The sequence below is a fragment of the Brienomyrus brachyistius genome, chromosome 6 (genome assembly GCF_023856365.1).
Source record: "Brienomyrus brachyistius isolate T26 chromosome 6, BBRACH_0.4, whole genome shotgun sequence".
In the NCBI taxonomy this organism is placed as follows: Eukaryota; Metazoa; Chordata; class Actinopteri; order Osteoglossiformes; family Mormyridae; genus Brienomyrus; species Brienomyrus brachyistius.
Genome location: NC_064538.1, coordinates 27,952,837 through 27,969,901, shown reverse-complemented (window position 1 = coordinate 27,969,901; position 17,065 = coordinate 27,952,837). Strand labels below are relative to the sequence as shown.

General features: G+C 40.7%; 1 protein-coding gene across 2 annotated transcripts; it reads right to left on the bottom strand.

Moving 5' to 3' along the window:
- Window positions 1-7,970: 7,970 nt before the first annotated feature.
- Window positions 7,971-16,516, bottom strand: LOC125744620 (Krueppel-like factor 15). 2 transcript variants are annotated; one of them, XM_049016621.1, is made up of 3 exons: window positions 16,308-16,516; window positions 13,842-15,051; window positions 7,971-9,874 (listed from the first exon to the last, which is right to left on the bottom strand). In XM_049016621.1, the coding sequence occupies exons 2-3, from the start codon at window positions 14,954-14,956 to the stop codon at window positions 9,682-9,684; spliced, it is 1,308 nt and encodes a 435-aa protein (XP_048872578.1). In that variant the 5' UTR covers window positions 14,957-15,051; window positions 16,308-16,516; the 3' UTR covers window positions 7,971-9,681. The 2 variants fall into 2 exon arrangements, with proteins under 2 accessions (XP_048872578.1, XP_048872579.1); XM_049016622.1 differs by having other exon boundaries at window positions 13,842-14,958.
- Between the last annotated feature and the right edge of the window lie 549 nt (window positions 16,517-17,065).

Genomic DNA, 17,065 nt, shown 5'->3' with positions numbered 1-17,065 from the left:
ATCGCCGACTCGGGACTAGCAGGGGGTGCCGCAAGAACTGCTGACTCGGGACCAGCAGGGAGCGCCGCAGGAACCACCAACTCGGGGCCAGCAGGGGGCGCTGCAGTGGCTGGAGCCTCGCTGGGCGGCGTGCCAGCCGCCGGGACAGGCAATGTCAGCAGGACAGGCAGGTCAGGCATGTCAGGTGCCGGCGGGACAGGCACGTCAGGCGCCGGCGGGACAGGCAGGGCGACGGGCAGGTCAGGAACAATGGGCAGATCAGGAAGATCAGGCACGGGCAGGACAGGCATGTCAATTATTGCTGCCAGGGTTGGCGCCGTAAACGCTGGCATTGCCTCCTTATAAGCCCTAGGCACCCGTGGGATAGCATCCCAAACTGCTCTGGCCCCTTTAAAAGCTAGGCATGTTTTCCTAAAGGATACACCGCCAACGGTGGCTGTTCTATGGAAGCTAGGCGGACTTTGGTAACTTGCCGAAGCGAAGCGGTGACGATGTCCCGGGTGAGCTCTGCCGGTTCCCGGATCAGGAGGGGTTCCTCCCAATAATTGGCAGGGAGAGAAGCTGCAGAAAGAGAGCATGTCTCCAGGACGATCGTCAAGATCCTCTCCTTCGGCTTCTTCTTCCTCCTCCGGCGGGTGGCTGTCGTCTGAGGGTGCCCCATTTCCAAGAGGATGGATGGCAGATTTACAACCTTGGCGGTGTGCAACGCGACCGTCTGAATCCTCTTTTCAGTCACGCTCTGTACCAGAAACCGGAGGTTTTCATGCACCTGTTTCATGAAGTGCACGTTCTCGGGAGGGGATATCTCCTCCAGGATGGTCCCACTCCGGCTGGCCAGCTCCAGCGCTACAGGGTCTTCTTGGACCTCTGGCTGGCTGAGCCAGTAAATCACTTCCTGTAGCAAGCCAACGCGTTGCCGCTCGACTTGCGGAGGTAAGTCTTCTTTGAGGTCTGTCATTCTGTTATGACCCTGCTCCAGGCGAGCGAGTAGTGAGCGGGGAAGCAGATTATGGACACACGGAAGTCCAGCAAATGGGGTTTATTGCAGGCACAGGTACAAAGACATGGTGGACGACGTCAAGGATACAGACTTGAACACTGACTGAAATACACAAGACAAGCCAAAATAACAGGAAACAGGTAATCACAATCGGTGCAGCACACGCAATTAATGAGGGGGAGTGGCACACACATGGATCGGACGAGCTGGGCGTGACACTGGCCATCTGACCTAAACACAGTAGAAAAGTTTTTGGAGGAGCTTGACCAGAGAGTGAAGGAAAAGTGGCCAATGAGTTGTCAGCATTTATGAGGGACCTCCTTCAGGACAGAGGGCAAAGCATCCCAGGAGGCCACCTCATGAAACTGGCGTAGAGGAAGAAGTAGGGTCAGTCAGTCCACGAAGCAATAAGGGTTAATGGCCTTGCCCAAGGGCCCCTTGGTGGAATTACTTTGTCGACCCAGGGTTTTGAACCAACAATCTTCTGAGTCTCAACCCACAGAGCTTCACCCCAAGTTAATTCTTTATTTAATACTTTTTTTTGGTCAGTGCATAATTCCATATATGTTTTTTTATAGGTTTGACATCTTTATAAATATTTTAAAATGAAGAGAACAGTGGAACTGGAACTGTATGCCTGTACCACATGAATGATCTTTTTGGTACTAAAACTGCAGTGAACTGCGTTTAGCTACCAAATGCTTGAACTTTGGTACAACTAAATGGGAACCAGAATACGGAATGCAAAATAATGGGTATTTATTAACCTCTGTCACCAGTAGCCTGCTTGAGGACGTATACTCTTTCCCAAACAAGCAGAAATATACACACACCCACTGGAAAAACAGCTGACACTGCAGACTAGAGATTTCACAGTACCGTCATTTGTGTATAGTCTGAAGCATATGTCACCAGGTTGTGCAATGTTACATGGTCTGATTTTGAACTTGGCTTCAAGGAATGATTGCATAACAAGGACAGTCTGACGAGACTGGCTGAATCAGGAAATTTAACCCAGCTATGGAGAGTAGTGCCAGGACTTTCCTGCACTCCAAAAGAGTTGGAGGGTGTACCAGGTCTCCCATACTCCACCATTCAGCCTGGTAAGAGCTGATCTCCAACAGACACATGGACAGCTATGACTGACTATGACTACATGTGTCTTTGGTTTTCCAAACTTGCTCATCACAATAAAATAATAATATCAATAAAATAATGCAAACAAACCTTTTACTGTAACTGTTTCTTTGGATGTATAATAAAGACTGACTATACAATTAGTTAAACAGTGGATGCCACTTAAATAATTGATAACGCACATTTAGGCCTTACAAGACATTATAGTAAATAATCTATTTAGTCATCTATACATCTCATGTATTTTTTAATATGTTTACATAAATGGCTGCATTTCGTGACACGTATTGCTGCTTGGTTCTTTCTTATTCTTGTTGTGGCTTATTGTTATCATAATTATGAATTTGACCTTTAACCCTTCCTTAAAGGGGCAAGGTCTAGAATTTCAGCCTTACCGTCCAATCCCAAGAACTAGACAGGAACCAACCAACTCGGCATCATAAGCACCTTGCAGAAATCTGACCTGCAGACGTTTCAATGGATATCTGTCTTATTTTTCACAATAGGTCACAATTTTGTCTGTAAATCTACCAATATGCATGCTAAAAGCTTTGGTGACATCTCTTGTGCTAGACTGCGTTTCTATGAATTGGAGGCCCAGTGTTACACAAGGACATAAGCACTAAATCTTCCTAGATGGATGCCAAAGTTTGTGTTAATTTTCAGTCCCACAGAAGAATGAACAGCTTAATTCACACAGGGCTCTTTTATAGCAGGGTTTCCTTCAAAGCTGTTTCCCAGAAGATAGTCTGGTATCCACTGGTGTATGAACTGACAATGGGGATCTTTCAAATTCAAGGCCTTTGTTCTGCCTGCATTGTTTGTTGCTCCTTCTTATTTTTCCATGCAATTATACCCTGGTCATTGTGAAGGAGCTATTTGATCTGAGATATAAGTTATCAATCAAGGTTGAGCTGTTAAGGTTTCAAATGTTACTAAAAGGTGCGGCGTCTTGACGTTGCCACAGGCCTGACTAAAATTAAGATCAAATGAAATGCATTATACAATCAAAACAAAAAGTAGCACTGCATAAGGAAAGCATTACAAAATAAAAAAAAATCTGCCTAAATTCTGAGGTCTGTTTGTACTGGACAGTTCTGGGGGGACTGTCATCAATTTTATTTTCATGAAACACCGAACTAGAGAAAAGAAGCAATGTGAGAGACAAGTCCAATGTCTTACAGATGTTGTCGAACAATTTATAGTACTAAAAAAAGATAATAAAAACATCGTCAATAATCTTTCTATGCTTCAAAGAAAACGTCACCAAAACAGTTACTGGTCAAGCAAAATAAAATCCATAAGTGCAGCTCTTTTCATGCACTTATCCTACAAAGAAACCACAAAATATCTCTGGATTTTACATCTATTTATCTACCACCAATACCTGGCAGGAAACATACAGTAAAAGGCAGAGTGAGTGTGATTGCTGTGGATAATGGCCTTATGCACGTAAGACAATGCTCCTGCATTTACGTCAATCACGGCAATATGGAAGAGAAGACTGCAGAAAGCTAAGGACACATTCGGAAGGTGGTTGACTCACATCCTAATTATTTTACACATCAGTATTCAAACTGAATTATCACAATTAAATACCAAAGTATGCAAATGGTCTCCTGGAATTGCCAAAACAATGATATATATCAACAAATAAAAATGTCCAGGCTAGTCATCTCATGGTAAGAAGCAAGTGGCTGAGATACACTTTACCACCCAAAAATTTTGTGTGTACGGATGATTTTATTTTCCTGATAAAAAGGAAGCAGATGACAGACCATGGAAAACGTAATTCTTCATTTGTTGTATGTCATAATTCTTAAATCCATCAAAGCTTTTATGGTAAGAATGAGGTAATAGTCAAGACTGTGCCTGATACTAAACTCGGTTGCTTCAACATTAATTGAGAAAGATGAATCACACTATCAGAAAAAAGTACCAATTTGTACATTTGAGGGTACAATTACTTGTCACTGGGGCTGTACCCTAAAGGGCCTGCCAATTGCACTCTAGCTGTAGCTAACTGTACCTCGGCTGGACCCTTTTTTTTCAGACAGACTGTATACAAGCATACTATGTCACATGGTAGGGGTCAGGTTCAGTTTACTTACTGATTGTAAGTTTCAAAAACAGCACTCTAAAAGAGACCAGACCATCCATAGTGCCAGGTTTTCTGAGCAGTGGTGGTTGAGACCATTAGACAGTACTGTACACCATAGGCAATCAAAGGACTGGCTGGGAAGGCAGAGGATTGACAAACCAGGACACAATAAAAAAGAATTCCGGTTTATCAAGACTGCAAACACAGAAAACTATGAAACCTGAGACATGACAGCAGAGGCCATAAACCCAGCCCCACAAAATGGGAAACGAGACTCCAATGTGGTGAGGCCCATGCCCCCACCGTGACGAGGACAAGAAACCCGTAGCAGTACTCAAGGCTCAGTCCACAGACGATTCTGAGCCTGCTTCTTCCGGTTCAGAGTAGCTATCGCCGCTCCTTCTATTCAGATGTACTGTAGGTTGAAATTGGAGTAGATAACCAAGTCCACATGTATGTGAAGATAATGGCTTTGTTACACTTTTGTTGCATATTTTAAAACCTGTATTACAGAGAAAGAAATTCATATATGGTTGCTGTCTCAGTTACATATACAGCATGTGTCAGTTTCTAATTTAATCAACAACAAATGCATATACTACATGATTGTAAGATCTGAAATGAATGAAGATATCTTAAAAAACTTCAGCAGCATATTCTCCTATATTAGCCAATTCAAGACTCTCCTGGGCACAGAGAAGCACCTCTTTGGCCAAACCCACATAGCGATCGGCCTTCCACGATGTTCCTCTGCTGGTCACCTGTCAGGAGCAATAACTGTAAGTTAGAATGGCAGTCAAGGAAGATTTTTTTCTTACTGGACTTCAAAGTGTTTAACAGTTGCCAGGGAAACCAGCGTGCAATTCATTAAATGCTAACAGAATGACTGAATGGCTCCAGTCGACTTTGGCACATGGGATAACACTTATTTTTTTAAAAACAATTCGTAATCTCTAACAGAAACCATTAAAGCCTGGTGGATAGATAATAGAGATATTTTCCATTTTGTTTCTGACTATTTTTCAAACATAATTATATTGCTGAGCTGTTCATGATTAATCTTTCACTCACATTATTAATTCTCGTCTATTATCTTAATTAAAGCTTAGTGCTTATCGTTATTGGCTTTCAGGTGCTGCTAATATTTGTGCTAAATCTCTATCTCATCACTGTTACTGCCCCATTCATATCTCACTCCTGACATCATCATTGCAGGCACATGTCAGGTGGACTTCCATGTACATTTTTTTTTAATAAAATCAAAATAAAAAAATAGCAATTGGAACTGGTGCCAGAATTAATGTAAATATGAAAGCAATGGGTATGTATGTTGATTACAGAGTCACTTTGGGTTTTCAAGACTAATTACTGGCCTACTGCCTTTGGTAATGCTAAGTTAAATTTGAACATATCCACAAATTTCTGGGTGAAGTTTTTCCATAGACCATAGGTCTTTTGTCATTGTATTTCGTAGACAGAAGAAGACGTTTCATGTTTCTGTCAAACCAGTTAGCGGCAGTGTCTTTCGGAAATGACTCAAGTTACATTACATTGTAAAAAAGGGAATGTAGTATCATTCATTGATAAAACGGCATCTAAAAGTACAGGTTTGGAAGTACTTGGATAAATGCCAGAAGCTTTGATAAATAAGCTTTTTATTGACCCTTAGGGCGCTGCATTTAAAAACCAACTTTAGTTCCACGCTCACTCCTGCCCCACAGCTAATACGAGGTAGCTGATGACATGAAGCATATTGCTCTCTTGAACAGTATCTCTGTAGAGAGAAGAGTTATGGAAGTTAGTCATCACATTGACCTGATTAAAAATACAGTCACATAGGAAATCATGTGCATTCAGATTCATTGTTGTACACTAACAAAACACACGCATTCTATGGCAAACATTGTATACAACTTTTACTATTGACAGAAATCAATGGTGGGTACAAATAACCAAAAAGTTAGCTTTGATAACCGCTAATTTGTTAACCTTAACAGCTTAATTCAATAAAGCTGAACCAATTGATCACTAAAAAAAACAGTGGAAACTAATGATAACCAGTAACTGCTTTTACTATATGAATTTAGCTTAATTTTTGACTCTGAAACCCTTAAAAACAAATAAAATTTTTTAACCTGTTTAACACTGAAGTTGCATCTGTCAGGCTAGATTGATTACCTGAAGATATTTAGGATTTACCTAATTGGGTATGGCTGAATTCTGTAGTCTCTGGAATAAATCTGCAGTGAAACTTTATTTGTATGATATTCCATTTCTGAAACATAAGCGTTTTTGTCAGAGAAGCCCTATTTTGCATCTGGCCCATGCTGTGAAGCCACTTAGGGACTACAATCATGGTGCCGTTTTCCTAAAACTAGGAAGGAGGGTCTCAGCTCATTATTGGTTTACAGCTCTGTCAATCAGAACCTAGAGAAAACAGCTGTAGGCAGGATTTTTTCTTGCTCAGCCAGATAATGTGTTGGATTTAAGATAGTTGGAGCTAAATGTAAATGAACAAAGATAAAGTCTATTTAAACTGTGGTATCATAAAAGCAGAGAAAAGGGGTCTGTATCACGAAGGTGGATTTCTTGCTTAGTGGAATAACTTGTCGGATTTAAGGTACCATTAGATCACTGGATTATACCTTGGTGTTAACTATTATGGGGTACTTTCTCCTTTGGCTTCCATGGAAAACTTAGCAGGTTTTATACCACAGGGGTCCTGGACAGCTGGCTTGCGTTAAGTCCTCCCATGTTTCAGAATAGCTTCTATCCCTCCCAGGCCACCAGGCAGCGTTAATGCAGGTGTGTAAATCTGAGGTGTCAAACCCCAAGGAACAATTTATGCACCAAAATGCTGTCCTCAGGTGTCATGACTCAGCAGCCTCAGAAACGACAGTAGTGGCCGACTGCTAAGCTCTGAAGAGACAGCTAAGGGTGGACCTTCATTAAATAAGGAAAAATAACGGAGCAAATGTCTGCCATGTGGCATGTGCACATCCCTTCAGATTTTCTACGAGAACAATGTTCAAGAAATGAAATATGTCCATACAGCAAATGATCTTTGCTGATTTGATTGCGTGCTAGCAGCCTCTTACAATGAAATGATCTTTTGGGCTTAAAAAACTATTTGCAACAGTCCTTGGCTTTTTAAATCATGGCAGCATGTGCTATATGATAAAAAATCCAAACAGCCTAAAGGCATGTAACTGCACTAAATAAGGTTTGTATACAACCTAATAAGTTCTAACCAGCAGTTCAAGTTGGATTTGTATCATACTGACACAATCTTTTTTTCTGAAAAATTATAATGAAGTCCTTAGTGAATCTTAAAAAATGGACAAAACAGGCAAAAAAATGTATGATATATTACAGGCCAAAAGTTTGGACACACCTTCTCATTCAGTGATGTGTTGTCTTTATTTTCATGACCATTGGTAGATTCTCACTGAAGGCATCAAAACTATGAATGAACACATGTGGAGTTATGTACTTAACAAAAAAAGGTGACATAACTGAAAACATGTTTTATATTCTAGTTTCTTCAAAATAGCCACCCTTTGCTCTGATTACTGCTTTGCACACTTGCTAAACACCTCTGGGAACTCCTTCAAGACTTCAAGCTCATTGAGAGAATACCAAGAGTGTGCAAAGCAGTAATATATATCTATATATAATATATATAATATATATAGTAATATATATCCAATCAAAATAATAAAAATAAAACCATTGCACACAAAACTTTTTTTATTTATTTATTTGTAAATGCCTCTTATGAAGAACAGGGAAAAAATATATAATATATATTTATATATAATGAATTGTCGTTATATACACTTGTATACAGCTTTCTACCGGAAATATACAAGGTCACAGACTTATGGTGTTACTGGAAGGATCTTCTGATTCACATGAATGCAGCTTCACGTCTGCTTATTTACATACATTCATTGTTTGTGACACACACCTGTTATATAACAAACATTTCATTCAGACGGGAGGAATGCATTGCTGTATGCAGAGTCTTTTAAACACCAACACAATAACCAATCACGATTGCTTCTGCATTTCCATGGCGTACAGGCTGACCCGGGTTGGATTAAGGGCATGTAGGAATGCACAGAACAATACAAACACCTTCTCCCACCGTGGACACTGCCTTCCCGGATACACACTCCCTGTCCAAGCCTGCTCACTGCCCTGATCTCAGTGTCAAATGATAAGTGAGTTCCGCCAACGTGAAATTGTATGCAAGGTAGTCAGGGAACAAGGCTGGCCCCGGGTGACATTACACATTCAACAGACACCAAAAACATCTCCATGTTGCCCATTGGGCTGGGTTGTTCGCAGGAAGTTTAGCACCATGCACTTCCAGTTTTCTTGTGTACAAGTGACACCAAAATCACGGAGCCACAGCATCGTTCAAGCGACAGGGGCGGCTGCTTCACTCTCGTGTTTTTGATGACTTGAGGCAGATTTTGTTTCAGCAATAAAGAGACTTTGAGTCCTGTGGCTTCAGCTGCTCCACAGGCCATAATAATACTACTTTTTTTTGTGCACCATCGTACTGACAGCATTTTTTTTTTTTTGCGCTCAAAAATCCTGGCTACCAGAAATACCTCGACTGAGTATTTGGCCCCATTAAGCATGTTTAATCTGGTAAGGCCAAGTATGTATATGAGATTTTGATATTAAAAGTATATTGGCCTTAATAAACACTGACTTTAATCGTAAGAACAAAAAATAATAAAACCAGTGGCTTATTAAAAGACAAGATAAAAACAAATATTGCAATACTGATTAAAAGGGCAGCTAGTCCAAAGACAAAATCCTCTCACAATCATAAATGTGCATCTTGCTTTTCATCTTGGTTCATTGTTGGTCAGTTGGACTACTTCTTAACAAATGCTGAGTGGATCACAGTTTTCTTTTCTTGTAACGATGCTTCATAATAAAAATTAACATCTCTGAGTTTATTTGTAGCTTATCCTGACATGATCCTGGTGTTAATCAGTAGTTCAGATTTTCACATGTGTCTCTGTGTTCTTTTAAGGGTTTAGGTAACAACTGAAAATCCACAGCTATTGATAGGCATCATTACATAATACAAGGAATGTTGATGCTTTTGTTACTGTTCATGCAACTCGTAAGGCAGATATATCAATAAATCAGACCTCAAAGTACAAAAAAAAAACAATATTTTGAATAATATACTGTTGATCTTTTTTAATTTAAATTTTGTATAGGAAGCAAAAAGACTTAATACAAAAATCCAAGACATTATGAACATCTATACAGATGTAATATCAAGTAACAGTTTGTGTTTTTGCTTTCTCTGATTTTTCCTTTTTTTTGCTTCAAACAATAAATTATGACAGTACCATAACTGAGCTATCTCAACATACATCCACTCTACAACATACACACGATCATATCTCGCTCAGTCCATGGGGGGTCCTGGGGGTCGGCTGGTGGCTCGCACTGTCCGACTGCCTCGTGGAAATCGGTGGACTTTGATGTGTTTGGACAGGTGGTCACTGCGGGCAAACTTCTTGTCACAAGCGGGGCACTGATAGGGCTTCACACCAGAGTGGGAGCGACGATGTCGGGATAACTCATCCGAACGTGAGAACCTGTAAGACAGATACAGAGACACCATGAGGAAGTTGGAGAACCAGAGGAACATACACAAACACAATGAGATTCCAAGAGACACATGAAGGAAAGGGTTGCACAGACAAAAACTGAAGGACACACATCTCAAGAGAGAGAACAAGTAGATCACATACCAAACCAGAGACCCCATGAACGGTACTTTGTAATTCAAACCCCACTCTTACATATTTGACCAGGCCAATAGCAGAAAGTCACCTTTAGCTTTTAATACCATCCATACTCATCGGAGTTCAGAAATTCATTAGTAAAAATCGTCAAGTGAAGCAGTGCTCAGACAATTCAGCCATAATTCTTTTCTCTTATAAATCTGAGTTGAAATAGTGAGAAACAGATTTCAGCGCATTTCAATGATAGGACTCTGCTACACAAAAACGGCTCCTTCGTGACACTCAGGCTAGAGAGATGTTTGTAACACAATCTCATCCAAACTGCAGACAAAGGCCGAACTGAATTTAACACAAGCAAACAGTGAGCCCAAGGCTAGAAAAGAAGATAATTTATCTTTAGAAACTGTTAGAAAATGGCTGAATGTACTCAATAAAATAATTTAAGTTGAAACTGAGCTCACATCATCAGGACAGGGCAAATTAAGAGTAAAGATCTAAAGGTTCACAAATACTTAAAAAACCTTTCTTTAAAAACTTAAAAAAAAAAACATTTAAAAACCAATAATAAAATCTGTGCAGAAACAATGCAAACAGGATTCAAACAGGACGTAAAAGATGCTTAAAATTAGATGCTTAAACTGAGTCCTGTGCAGAAAATGAAATGGTCATGGTGAAACAGGTGGCACCAGATATTTTTTGACCTAAGACTGTAGCAGGGGGAAAGCACTGCAGAACTGCAGCTGTGTGGAAAACCAGACAGACCAATCTGTCGGGAGACACTGCTATCTTACCCAAGTGTAAAGTTAGTTAAATTAAACAGCCGTTAAATAGCACATATCATTATGAAAATCGAGTCCTGCATTCCATCTGTACACTGAATACACTGCACGGAAACAGATTTTGCATAAAAGAAATTTCAGTTCATCATTTTCAAGAAACACAGGGAATCTCCTGGACTTGTAATGAAGCATTTTTTCATAGGTCCAGAGTCTATAACTAACTCATATGTCAGGCAAATTAACTACAGTGCCGAATGTTCAGCTCCCTGTAACTTCAAGCTCAAAAACAGTTGTTTAAACAGCATGTTTAAATGGGTTCTGGAGAAACTAGCTCTTTAGAACGCAGCTCTATTTCCAGTTGGCACCGTTCAAAGCCGAGCCTATTCAAAATTCTCCTCACGTGAGGGATCTGCCGAGCAGTGCTCCCTGAGACATTCACCATTCTGAGCCGTCCAAAGCATGCACTCCAACTACTGGGTAAAAAAACAAAAATCTATTATTAACAAACTACAATATCACAACTAGTTATGATTTTAACTATTTACATTTTTTTATATGAAGAACTTTATATTGAGTTTGGATGGCTCAGATAAGAAACTTAAGCCCAATCCCTCTGAAGCACTTCAAGCTAAAGGTGCCAGTGGACGGTGCCATGGCAACTATTCACTGGGAAACTTTTGTTTCCTCTTTACACTTTACAGGCAGTTTCCAAGAGTGAGCGGTTATGTACTAAACCAAAACAGTTCCCAGCACCTTTCCCTTTTGCTCATTAAAGATCCAGCAAGTTCTGTCTGTGACTAAGAAGGTAAATAGACAGAAAGACCAATAGATACACACATAAATTCTCATAATCAATAATATACATACAAAATGAATAATATACAATACAAATTGGACGCTAACTTCTGAATCAAAATTAGCCACCTGCCTTAGTTATGTTACAAACCGTTATATGTAATATTATTTGTTTTAAAGGATTTTCAACTGACACAGCAGATTTCTGGGTAGTCATAAATCCTGAAATTGCTCAGCTGTGAATATCAACAGCATCCAGTATCTTATTTATATTGCCAGCATATTTATGCCAAAAGCAAAGTCTTTTACACACAAGATATTCTGGCATCACCAATACTGAGAGTATTAAATGCTGTATCAATGCTTTTACTACTGTTTACTAAACTAATGGTCTTTACTGCAAAATGACAACTGCATGCTCTTCTAGGAGAGATTTGGGTTTTTGCAGTGGTGTTACAGCAAGCCAGAAAACCCAATGTTACTATGAATCTACACCCTTAAAGAACGTGCTGCCTTAAATGATAAACACACAGCTGAGGTGTCTTTGTTGAGGGGCGGCCGCCAAGTATAATTCCCAGTTTGTTCCCATCGCTGCCCTGTAATCGAGACCAGAAGATATAAAACCAGCTGCCAGGGACCAATTGATCACAGCTAGCACTGCCAGTGTTTGGACGTCAGAAACTTCAGCCCGACAAAATCATGCCAATATCATGCATGTATACACATCTGGGATAAATAGCGGACAGTTTTATGAGCTCTGTACAGCTGTCGTGTCTCAGCTGAAGGAAGCCAAGGACCACAAGGCTAGTCAACACAACTCAAGCTGCATCTCTAGCTTTGAGGCACATGTTGTGTTACGCTGACTTAAAATTACAGTGGAAGCAATCACAGTCCAGTCAGAATGATATTTAAAAAAAGCCAGAAATATCTCAAGCATTCATTTTGGTGCTGCAAATCAACGTGACAGCTGTTCCAGCTCCGGCGGGCCAAATACGACAGATTAGAATTTGTACGAAAAGCTGAGCTCCAAAGGCATGCACAGCAGCTGTGAGGAGGGCATGCAAGGCTGCTGTCGTTAGACCATGTGGCACACAGTCCACTTCATACCCCCAGAATCATGCAGAGCAGCCTGGTGACACCCACTTAACCCCCCAGGGCTCACGCCAGAAGACCGAACGAACCACGTGTGTTTGAAGGGTGACAAGAGGAATGCCACGTGGAATTCAGTGGCTGGATGACGTGATATTGTCTTATTTCCCAAACAAAAGCCAAAAGAATCATGAGTACGCTCACGGAAAACACAACATTCAAATAATAGACAAGCAGCTGCATTCTCCATTTATGCTTCCATTTCCTGAAATAGGAAAACCTCAGAAACTGGACTTCGAAGAATCTTTGCGCCTCATGTTATAGTTTCAACGGCTAAACCAGGTCACTGATAAAGAGAGTTTACAAACAGGGAGGTATAAAGGAGAAGCTAGAACAGAAACATACAGTACAGGTGTACAATCTACATAGCTTCAAAGACATCACCAGCACATATGACGTATGGAAACAGAAGAACAATGGGATTACAATAAAAAGGCGATGATGCTCAATGATAATGGTAAACGCTGAGCTGTAAAATCAACCCCATCAAAAATGAGTCACCATTTGAAAGAGCAAAAGCCTTAATCTAGGCCGACTGCAACCAGGCAGTCAGCATGGGGCAAAGTCAGCCCTCACATCAAAGGTGATATCTTATCTAATGCTTGAAGATAAAAAAAACAGACATGGGAAAAAAATGAGAACAGGAGGAACTATAAAATTACCACTGAATTTAATGTGGTTGAAGAACAGCAACATACAAAAACTTCACCTACAACTCCTACTAACCAGCTGTGATAAACAAGTTGGAGACAAGATAAAACGAGAATATAAAATTTAACCTCCCCACTGCAAGAACACATGAACAAGTGAAATTAGAAACTGGGGGTCATATTTGTCAATATCAAACATTATAGAATTTTCTTAAACTTATATCTTAACATTTCATTTGTGGGATTCTGTAAGATCCTACGTATAGCATCTGCTATTCTGGGAAGTAAAAGTGAATGAGCTTAGAAAAGAAGCACCGCAGACGTACAATAATGTCACGAGGGTGAAAACTCTGTAACGATCTCTGCAATCAGGCAACAAAGGAACCTGTGAAACCTGGAGCTTTACTTTGGAAACAACAGATATACTTGCTTATCTAGTATTACCTCCATCCGCAGCCAGGCCAGGTGCAGGCAAAGGGCTTCTCTCCTGTGTGCCTCCTCAGGTGAGCCTTCAGGTGGCTACTCTTGGTGTACATCTTGGTACATCCCGGGAAAGTGCATTTGTGCATTTTGATGAGGTCCGCAACAGGATTCTTCTGGAATTTCTGACTGCCTGCAAACAGGCCCAGTGCCTGGCTCCCAGCACCACCCTCTCCAAGGCCAACAGGCTTGGCAGCAATTGGGACTGGAGCGATGCGGACAAACTTTGAGGATATGTTGGGACTGGTGGACGGGACCACCTGTGGAACCAAGGCAAAGGTTTGTCCATGAATATTGACCAGCAGCTGGGCGATTTTAATGTCTGGTGTGGCTGGAAGAGCACTCTGTTCTTGTTTGATCTGGACAGGCTGAATCTGCAGAATGACAGGAACCCCACTAGTGTCTTGAGGTTTGCTTGAGGCCACCTGCTTTGTAATCCCGTTTGAGGAGCTTGAGCTTATGCTAGGCACTGACTGTGTACTTTTGCTCTTGGTTCCTGCAATGACAACAACACCAGTGCTAGGCACTGTTTGGTCTGTGAGTTGAGTGTCACCATCAGACACTGTTGACCTCTGTCCGCACATCTCCAAGGTCGTCCCTTCACCCACCTCCTGCTTCAAGGCTACTACCTCCATATTTTCCTCAAGGAACTCTTCAATCTCCTCAAGGGTGGGCTGGAAAAGCCCAGTCTGGGCCTCCATCTCAGCCGCAAAGATGGGGAACTCAAAGCTCTCCTCTTTCACAGGCTGTGGTGACGAGTCTTTCCGGGACCCCCAAAGGACATCACAGATGGGGGCTGCTGATGCACCATCCAAGGTGGCCTGGGAAAGCAGGAAGTCAAGGATGCTGTCCTGGCTCTCAGCGCTGGAGCTGCTGCCGTAGCTAGAGCTGAGCACCTGAGACTCGGGGCTGGAGCAGGAGCGCGGACTGGATGAGTCGCTCAAGTCATCCTCAGAGAATGGCGAGGGAAGCACCTGGTAGCTTCCGGCGTCAGTCACCATGTCCGCCGGATGATGTGCCGACGGGGAGCCCGTGCAGGACAAAAAGATCTCCTCAGATGCTACCAAGTGATCCACCATTCCTGGTCCAAAAGACAAAAATTTTAGAGTCTTTCTTTTTAAATTCAGGTGTATGGTGAACTCTGTGACTGAATAAGGTTCCCTTCCTCCCCTTTCTGAAAAAAAGGATTGCGAAGATTAATGTAGACACAAATATGTTAGTTCTTTGAAAATGATAGATAAAAAGGAAAGCAAATGGAAAACAATTAAAAATCATTCATTTTATTCATATTTATAATTAATAATGTTCTCACACAACAATATATATTAGCTAATGCTTACTATATGTTTAAAAGACTAAAACCGATTAAAAATCATTTCATAAAGACACTCATTAGCCACCAGCAAAGCTGCATTCCTGCTGTGTTCGTCATTGCCAAGTTCATTTGTAACGAAAAAGTTACGTTTTACTTGAAATACAAACGCAAGTCCAGAATAATGTCTCACTAAATTCTCTACCGGCTGACACCAAACGATCATTAATCTCTTAGTTACAATATGGATTTTAATCTGAAATGTCTGTATATTCAAATACTATTCATCCGTCTATAGCTTGCGTCAAAGCATTATTCACGAGAATTTCTTTTGAAATACTAATCGTCCCTTAAGATCTGTTAGGCTTTTGCACGCCGTGTAATTCCCGTCAGTGTAACCCAGACCGAGAAACCATAAATTATTGTGTGTGTGTTTGTGTGTAAGAGTGAGTGTACTTTTCACATCTTTAGTATGGTTGTCTGTGCGCCCCCTGTACAAGCCACACTCATTTACAGTGCCCGACAGTAACCCGAGAAATAGCAAGCGCCTGCAATATTATTAACACGAACGTCATAGAGCGTGTTATCCGATAATTAATTTACATATTAAAACTAGTATCATTTCCGTGCAGATAAAGAGTAAAACGATGCAAATAATCCCCAAAAGATCTTCTTCTTGGTTAAGTAAACGCTGCCGATAAAACCGCGGTCATGCTCACTGCGCACGTATAAACTGCTGATAAGCATTAAGTACACAATACTTGGATTCTAATTTATAAAATATGACAGCTAACATATAAAATGTAACAATATAACAGCAACTGCAAACAATAGATTAAATGCTATCATACAAGCGATATATTTTCATTTATTTATGATTAATTTCTACTGAATTAATATTAATTCTGTTCATTTAACGTTCCGTGCAGTGTCACATGCTTAGATCAACAGTACGGATGTGGATATTTCTCTTCCTTACGCTTCAGTGAGGGTACCGCTGCTGCTATCATTCAGTGTAAACATGTTTTGTCTCCAGCATTCAGTATGTTGTAGTGAAGAAACGCACGCCCCATATGCCACTTTACAATCACACGATCGAGAAAAATATCTAATCTTACCTTATTTCAGATTTAAAAAGCACAGATTCCTATATTCCAATGTATATCTTTCCCCCACCCCGATTAAAAAATATAAACTGTAGATACGTGCTTTTAATTTGCCCTTGAAAGAAGCTTCTCATTGCAATGCCAGGCGACGCTTCTCGGATTCTGCTGCCTACTGTAGTAGTACTATATTGCCATCACATGACTGTTGGTGTGTGTTATAAGAGTAAAAGCAGGAGACGGCCGCTGAAGGCTCGTCCTCTCTGAGCGCTGCGATTGGTCAGAAGCATCGAGAGGCCGGTCAAATGTTTGTCGTCAATGGAGAATCTGCCTTTGATTTAAAGTCATGGCGAGTGTTAGACGTTTTATGCCTTAAATTTCCAAATACCTTAAAAAAATTCAAAGAAGCTGCTATTTACATATCCAAAACGAAATGTTTGCCGGATAATCAGGTTATTATTAAACAGTAACAAGTTTGTTATGGTCAGTAAGCTTTGTTGTGAAAGCTTTATAAAAATAGACTGAATTGAAAAGGAAAATGTTTAAATGGAAATCAATATTAATATTTGAAATAATATTTGCATTGTAGAATTACGTAGACAATCTGTATAACTTATAGACATATTATTTCAGGGTGGCACAGTGACAGACATCTCCAGGGTTGGTGTATCTCCGTTCCATTTTTGTACCTTTACTTGTCACTGGGGCTGTACCCTTAAGGGTCTGCCAATTGTATCCTATATAGTAGCTGTAGGTAACTATGCCTTTTAAGC